This window comes from Eulemur rufifrons, chromosome 15, assembly GCF_041146395.1.
Source record: "Eulemur rufifrons isolate Redbay chromosome 15, OSU_ERuf_1, whole genome shotgun sequence".
Taxonomy (NCBI): domain Eukaryota; kingdom Metazoa; phylum Chordata; class Mammalia; order Primates; family Lemuridae; genus Eulemur; species Eulemur rufifrons.
In genome coordinates this window covers 10,611,475-10,619,982 of record NC_090997.1, presented here as the reverse complement: position 1 = coordinate 10,619,982, position 8,508 = coordinate 10,611,475, and the positions used below count along the sequence as shown (strand labels likewise).

Below are 8,508 nucleotides of genomic sequence, written 5' to 3'. Positions count from 1 at the left end.
ACCTTTCCCCTTTCTCTCTTGTCCTCCACTTCCCGGGATCCTCCTCCTACCTCACCCTTTAGCTGACCCCCAGCCACTTCCTTACCTGACCCTACCCTCAGGCACCGTTCCTGAGCACCAAGCCAGCAGGGTTTGGAAGAGCTTCCTATCGCCACCACTGGAGGTTCCCACCAGTCCCTGTCTCCCACTCTGTGGTCACTGAGGGCCCCACGTGACGGCCGGAGGCAGATGTTTCCTGCCTCCAGGGGAGGGCTGTGTCAGTGCCCAGGCAAGCCCCAGCGCTGACATCTCTCTGCCCAGCCATGGGCCCTCACCTGCTCCTGCTGCTGCTCCTGGGACTGGAAGGTAAGGTTCCGAAGGAGCTGCTCCCCTGGGCCCCATAGACTCAGCCCATACCCAGGAGTAATTGATGTTCTTGTGGGTGCCACACCCACATCTGTAGGTCCCAGTGTCCCTATGTTAGAGGGTGGGCTGGGAGGTGCCCCCAGCTCCTGCCCAATACTGCCACCTCTTTTCCTTCCCTAGATCAGGGCTCAGCTGACAGCCACCCCGAGGTCCTGCAGGCCCCCGTGGGGAGCTCCATTCGGGTGCAGTGCCGCTACCGGCCTCAGGACGTCAAGGCTCGCAAGGTGTGGTGCCGGGTCTCGACAGAGGGGTGCCAGCCCCTGGTGTCCTCAGGTGTGGATCGCACAGCCCCAGGGAGCAGGCACACCTTTCTCACCGACCTGGGTGGAGGCCTGCTGCAGGTGGAAATGGTCACCCTGCAGGAGGAGGATGCCGGGGAGTACGGCTGCGTGGTGCATGGAGCCGCGGGGCCCGAGACTGTGCACAGAGTCTCTCTGGAGGTGCTCCCTCCAGGTAAGTTCTCCCAGGCCAGCAACTGCCCCTCTGACCCGGCCTCCCTGCCCCCACCTCTTGCCAGGGCCCTTGGGTCTTGGAGGAGTGGGAGCCCTGGGGGAAGAGGCACTGGGAGGAGATATCCTTTTGACAGCTTTGCAGGGATCGGAAACCAAACTGCTTGGGAAGTCTGAGATAAACCAGCTGAAAACCATTCCCTACACACACACACACACACACACACACACACACACACACACACGGGCCCCCTCAGGAAGGCGTGTCCTCCTCCCACCCCACGGCCTCAGCCGCACATCTTCCAGTATTTTCGACATACTGGACGCTATCTTTGTTCTACTTAGAAATGTTGTAGACAAAGTTGAATCTGGGCATATAAACTGGAATTAATTTGTGTAGCTTCCAGTTTTTTATTGCTCTCTTAATGGATCTGATGGTTTAAAATTACTGAATTTGTATCTTAATTAATTTTATAAGTCTTCATTGAACGTCCAGTATGTGTCTCCTACAGGCAGGATACATTCAGTGCCTGAACTACTTCAACGCCTTTGGTTTTAAAAAGGAGAAAAGTATCATTAATATTCAAGCCAATATTCTTCACTCTATTTTCAGTATAAAAAGCACTTTATGATTTACAGTTTTCATTCTCACTGCCTTTGCCTTTTAGTATTTATTAAGTGCTAGAAAGCATTTATTCAAAGAAAATTTTAAAATATTTAAAATTTTTTTTTTTTGGCAAAATAGGATATTCTAAAAAAAGGGGTGAGGGGAGTCTGGAGGGCAAATGGTCAGCTACCTGAAGCAGAGACTGATACCACTGTTACGAACGCTGACAAGGCAAGTTGTGACAAGACGAGGCTCACTGGGAAGAGGGGGCAGGGAGGCAGGGACCTGGAGCCCCCGCCCGCTGCAATGGGACGGGCGTGGTGGAGGACGGTGTTCAGGCAGGGGGGTGGAGCATGGTTTCCAGGGACAGTGGGGTGTGCACGTCAGGCAAGCCATTAGCTTCAGAGGGGGTCGTCCAAGGTGGCCCAATAGGCACCAGGAGGGCAGGACATGTGCAGCAAGATGGGGACAACAGCACTTCCGGTTCCTTGTGTGGCCTAGGGTGAGGAATAGGAATGGGAATCTCTCAAGATCAAGATCAAGAAGCTCTGGAGGGACTGGCCAAGTTCCTAAGACAAATCTTCCGGCCCAGAGAAACCAACACTGAGTCCTGCAGCCAGGAGTCAAACACGTTGTAGGGATGACAGAAGCCTTGTCCCCAGACTGACTCTCAGGATCCCTGAAAGGCTCTCAGCAAGGGTCAGCTGGTTTTGCATCTCATCAGGGCTGGCCCGCAGTGCCTTAAATCCTGAGGGTAGAGCTCAGGGTGAGGCTCAACCAGCCTGCAGAAGCAAGGTCACCACGAGGAAGACAGCTGTAGAAACCTACTCGGGGTGGGAGGGAGGTGGGTGCAGGGGCGAGGGTGGAGCAGGCAAAGCAGAAGTGCAGCGGGCGGGGCTGGTGGTGGAGGGAAAGTGGGTACATTCGCAAGCAGATAAAGACATGAAGAGTTGGTGCCATTACCTGACCTATGGGACGAGAGGCCCCTGAGGGACATCCCCAGCCTCCCTGTCTTTGGGTTTCTTCATGAGGACCTCTCCCTCCATGGCTCCACCTCCCCTGTCCCTCAGACCCCCACAGGCCATTGCAGCCTGCCCACAGGGATGCACCCATTGGACGTTTCCTTCCCATTCAGTTCCTGGCCTGAGAGAGGAGGAGGAGGAGGCAGAGGAGGAGGAAGAGACACATAAGATGGGCAGCCTGGCTGAGGACCCCTTCCTAGGCCCTGCAGGCAGTGCCAGCCCTTCAGAACCCAGCCAGGATGAGAAGAGGTACTGACAAGACTGGACCTGGGAGGCTGGGAGAAGGCTGGTGGTGAAGACAATAACTTGTTCAGAGCTCCAGCTAAATCGAAGGGGAAGACTTGTGATTCCTCCCACCCCCGGGGAGACCTTCTGGACAGGTAGACAGACAGACAGAGACACACCTCTCTATCCTAGTTTAGCAATGAGCAGTTGTCCCTTCATCCTGGTGGATCTTCAACCAAGATACCCTGATGTGTCCCCCTTCTGTCCTGCCTGAGTCTTCACCAAGAATGTGACCCTTCTGCCACTGCTTCAGGGGCCCTGGCCAGCAGCTCCCCGCAGGGTTCAGGGCTAAGCCTACCTCTCCCTTTCTGTCCCTCAGCATCCCCTTGATCTGGGGTGCCGTGCTCCTGTTGGGCCTGCTGGTGGCGGCAGTGGTGCTGTTTGCTGTGATGGCCAAAAGGAAAGGTAGGTAGTTGGCTACGCTTCTATCCCAGCCTGTCCCTGCCCGTCCCATGTCAACCAGTGTTGCGGGTGAGGCCAGGAGTCTAGGTCTGATCCCCCTACAGATGGACTTGTCTGGCCTTTAGTCAAGGCCCCCACACCCTAGAGTTCCCAGGGCTGAAGAGTGGAGGTGGGGAAGGAGATTCACCGGGAGCAGGCCTGGGGGAAGTCAGGAATTGGAAAGGGTGGGGCAGTGGGATGGGAGGAGAGGTGGTGGAGGAGGTGGGGAAAGGGTTTTTGGAGGTTGGCTGAGTGTCGAGGCAGACCGGAGCAATAATCAGGTGGGGAGACTTAGGGCAGTCTGGGGTGGAGGCTGGAGAGACGGGGGTAAAGGTTGGGCAGTGGAATGGGGAAGGTGAGTCTGCATTAGCAAAGAGATTTCAGAAAGGAGAGAGGGGATGGGCTTTGAGCCAGCCCTGGAAGCAAACTGTGCTGCTTTCATCTGTCCTTCCAGGGAACAAGCTTGGTGTGTGTGGCCGATTCCAGAGCAGCCCAGTTTCAGGCATGGTAAGAGGCTCTGCAGGCGCCCAGCCAAATCCCCCAGACCTTTCATCCGTCATGCTCTCTGAGAGGTCCCAGGATGATGGGGTGATGAAAGGACTGGGACCCAGCTGGGGTCCAAGCCCTCTTTCCAAATGCTATAAACTTGGCATTCATGATCTCCCTTAGTATCCCACCTTCCCAGATTTGGGGAGAAACTTGGAGCTTGAAAATCTTCAAAGTGAAGCCCTCTTGCCCACTGACACTCAGGATTCAAGAGCTAGACCAGTGTGGTCCTGAGCTTCCCACCTGGGCTGCCCTGGGAATTGGGGCAGAGGGAGGCACTCTCTCCGCCTGATTTGCCTGCTTTTGTTACAGGGCCCCTCTTCGGTGGTCCACCACGTCAGTGACTCTGGACTGGCTGCTGAATTGCCTTCGGATGTACCATATGTTAGGCTCGACTCGCCACCTTCCTTTGACAATACCACCTACACTAGTTTACCTCTTGATCCCCCACCAGAGAAACCTCCACCCCTAGCCCCACCCTCATTGCCCCCTCTGCCTCCGAAAGTCCTAATCTCCTCCAAGCCTGTAACATATGCCACAGTCATTTTCCCAGGAGGGGACAAGGGGGGAGGGGCCTCCTGTGAGCCAGCCCAGGATCCACCTGACAGTCACACTGCATCCAGCTAAGCTGCTCACCACGCTATAAACTCATGGAGACCATCCCCAGGGGTTCTGTGCATCTATCCATTCAGCTCAGGCCCTAGATCCTTAGAATATCTGAGCAAATAGAGACTTTAAGATGTAACCTAATGTCCTGACTTCACTCAAAGGGAAAGTGATGCTCAGGTATGACTGACATGTCTTGGGGAATCCTCTCATGTTGGTTCTTCTGCCATTACACACTGGGCTAAATAAACCCTAATGATGATATGTGAATGCTTAGTGGCTGAATGGGGAAGGAAAGGGCCCAAGTCTGACTGATCACTTGGCTCGTGAACTGGAAAGGCTCTGGTCCAGAGTTTGTGCTGCATGATTTCTTGTCTGTCTCGCCAATGAGGAAGTGGTTTCCTTCCAGGGTCAGGACACTGCAATGCAGTTTGATTCAAGGGACATCAAAAAAGTCTCCTACAGAGGTATTTTCTGGCTCTCCCATGATGCCTGAAAGCAGATTCATTTGCTTGAGCCAAGAAAGTTCTTCTGCTTTCAGCTCTGCACCTTGTGAACAAGTGACATCTTATGGTGTGACAGCATACAATGACAGATGGGGTGTGAGAGGTAGGACTGAAAAAAGCAGGAGTAAGAACAGAAACAGAAATAGACATGTGTGTTCCCTCTCAGGACAAAGCACAGGAGATAAAAGACTTTCGTAGATAACAGTCTTACTGGAACTGGCTGTCTCTCCACTAGGTAGGCATCTGGTAGCACTGTTCTCTTTGGCTTGAACTCCGGAGCCTGGGAAGAGCCCAGTGGGGAAAATGCATTGGTGGGAGGGGAACAGGAAGAGTAAGGGTGTGGCTATGGTCAAGTGTAAATGAGAGCTAGTCCAGGCTGGGGGTGAAAAGAGCCTTTAAGGACCCTGCCGGAATATCTTGTGAAACTGTTCAGCTTGAAAATATAGTTGGCCCTCCGTACCCATAGATTCTGCATCCATGGATTCAACCAACTGTGGATGGAAAATATTTGGAAGAAAAGAAAAAGGATGGCTGTGTCTGTACTGTACTTAACAGGTGCAGACTTTTTTCCTTGTCATTATTCCATAAACAATACAGTATAACAACTATTTACATAGCATTTATATTGTGTTAGGTATTATAAGTAATCTAGAGATGTTTCTAAGTATATGGGAGGATGTGTGGATGTGTGGTTACCTGCAAATACTACACCATTTTATATAAGAAACTTGAGCTTCCATAGATTTTGTATCTGCAGGGGGTCCTAGAACCAATTCCCCACCCCACCCTCCGAGACGACGACGACGAGGGATGAATGTATTTGCCCATATGGGGATGAGATGCCCAGTCTTGGGCAGTCTTGTAACAAGAAGCTAGTCTTGTTACAATCATGGAGAGCTAGGCAAAAAGAGATTTTCACCATCTGGAGGGACCCTAAGCTTGGCCTAGGCACCTCAGGAGAAGGGACAAGACTCTGTGCCCTGGGCTCCAGGCTGTGTTAGCCTAGTGATGCTATTTTTAGGGAGCTCTGGCAGGATGTTCTGAGCATTCCCTGATAAGTGTCTCAGGCTGTGACAGAACCTAAGTTTTACTTCCGTCCCTTGTGGAGGCAGCAGCTGTCAAGTTGCCCAACAATCAACTAAGCCCTCACTTTCCCTGGCTAAAATGACTAGGGACTGTCTGGTGGGGGGCTGGGAGGGGGCAGAAGAAGGACAAAACAAAGTCTAAAAAGGACTGTCTGGGAAAAACTTACCCTGATGTGGATGTATTTAGAATGTTTTAGAACCTGACATAAGTAAGAAGCATATTTAGCAGTACAAAGGAAAATACTAAGGAAAATAATGTAACAACTGAGTGGCAGGGAAGAAGAAATATATAAATTCTATCATTGCTTATGGTAGGAAGTCTATGAATACCACCAAAGTCATAGTTATAAGAGTAACTTCTTAGATAAAAATATTGACCTTCTAAATTTGTTCATAAGAAACACATGCAATGCAAAGTGAAGAAAATGCAGGTGACATGGTGAGTTGACCTTTCTATAATGGAACCTTTGGAATTTAGCTAAGAAGTACTCAGGAAAACTCACACTCTTTAACAACAATTAAGCATTTTACTCAAATAGCTAATTTTAAAAGAGAAAAATGATATAATACATAAGTAAAAGAATTGACTCTTTGAAATGAAATGAAATAAAGGAGACAGACACAGTATTAGGTAACTTACTCAAGGAGGGCGAATAAGAAATGACATGGAGGAAATAAGACAGATGCAAAGACAATGAAAAAAATAATGAGGGTATTTTTGTGCTGGGGCTAGGAGTACTGATGGAACGGGAGTGATGGTAAAGGGGACTGGAAGAACTTTTTTGATGGAAACGTGTTCCCTATCATGATTGTGCTCGTGGTTACATGGGTGTATACATTTGTCAAAACTCATTAAAATGGATGCATTTTCTTATATGTAAATAATATTTTGATAAAGTTGACTTAAAACAATACTTGAAAGACTATTGAGGAATAGTTAAAATAATCTTTGAGAGGAAAAAGTCCTTTAAAGTATGACATAAAACTCAAAAGCCATAAAATAAATTCATAGTTACATATGAAATTGATACATGACAAAGTAAGAACCTCTGAAAATTCTCTCCTCCAAAAAGCAACAAGAAAACTGGCAAAAATAATTAGAATCAACTTTTTCAGAACTCTGGAAATTAACCAAAGGCTTGCATTAATGCAGGGAATGTTTATTCAAGAAAAATAGCTGCCCCCCACATCTGATTTAAAAGACAACTTCATAAAGTAATAATTGTAAATCTAAATTTAAATTTAAATTAAGTTAAAATTAAAATGATTTATTTAAAACAACAGAAGACATGAGGAATAGGAGGAAAAAGACATAAGTAGAAAACAACAAAATGGCAGACATAAATCCTACTGTATAGTAATTACATTAAATGTAAATGGATTAACACTAATTAAAAGGTAGAGACTGGCAAAATGGATTAAGAACACACAATCCAACTATATGTTGCCTACAGGAAACAAACTTTAATTTAAAAACACAAGTTACTTGTATCCCATGAATATATGCAAATAAAAATACATGAAAAAATTTAAAATAAAACACACAAGTTGGTTGAAAGTAAAAGAATGGAAAAACATATACTGTTCAAATTAGCTAAAGAGAGCTGGAATGACTAGACTAATTCAGACAAAATAGACATTAAGACAAAAGCTGGTACTGGAGACAAAAAGGACATTTTATAATGATAAAAAGGTCAATCCATCAAGAAGATATAACAATTATAAATAGAAGGTGCATGTAAAAACAGGGTTTCAAAATACATGAAGCAAAAATGGACAGAATTAAAGGAAGAAATAGACAATTAAGCAGTAATAGTTGAAAACTTCAATATTACACTTTTGATAATGGATAGAACAAGTAAACAGAAGATCAGCAAGGAAATAATAGAAATAAAAACCTCTATAAACCAACTAATATACATTTATAGAACACTCCACCCAACAATAGTGGAATACACATTTGTCTCAAGTGTACATGCATCATTCTCTAGGCTACATCATATGTTAGGCCACAAACAAGTATCAATAAATTTAAAAGCATTAAAATTATACAAAGTATGTTCTCTGACCATAATGAAATGAAATTATAAATCAATAACAGAAGTAAAATTTGGAAAGTCACAAATATGTAAAAATTAAACAATATACTCTTAAATAACAAATGTGCTAAAGAAATCATAAAATAAATTAGAAATACTTTGAGATAAGTACAAATATAAATATGACATATCAAAACTTATGGAATGCAGCAAAATCAGTTCTTAGAATAAAATTTATAGCTTTACACACTTATATTAAAAAAGAAAGGTCTCAAATCAATAACCTAAACTTTCTCCTGAACCAATTAGACAGAAGAGCAAACTAAACCCAAAATAAGCAGAAGAGAAGAAATAATAAAGATCAGAGCAGCAATAAATGAAATGGAGAACAGAAAAACAATAGAACAAGCCAACAAAACCAAGAGTTGGTTTATTGAAAAGAGCACCAAAATTGACAAATCCTTAGCTAGACTGGCCAGGAAAAAAGAAAAGACTCAAATAACTAAAATCAGTAATG

At 46.3% G+C, this 8,508-nt stretch overlaps 1 protein-coding gene across 2 annotated transcripts; it reads left to right on the top strand.

Annotated features, from left to right (window-relative positions):
- Window positions 1-302: 302 nt before the first annotated feature.
- On the top strand, window positions 303-4,382 carry TREML1 (triggering receptor expressed on myeloid cells like 1). 2 transcript variants are annotated; one of them, XM_069488654.1, is made up of 6 exons: window positions 303-350; window positions 531-858; window positions 2,630-2,732; window positions 3,088-3,173; window positions 3,664-3,716; window positions 4,068-4,382. In XM_069488654.1, exons 1-6 carry the CDS (start codon window positions 303-305, stop codon window positions 4,380-4,382), a joined length of 933 nt encoding a protein of 310 aa, XP_069344755.1. The 2 variants fall into 2 exon arrangements, with proteins under 2 accessions (XP_069344755.1, XP_069344756.1); XM_069488655.1 differs by lacking the exon at window positions 531-858 and having other exon boundaries at window positions 303-345.
- Window positions 4,383-8,508: the final 4,126 nt, after the last annotated feature.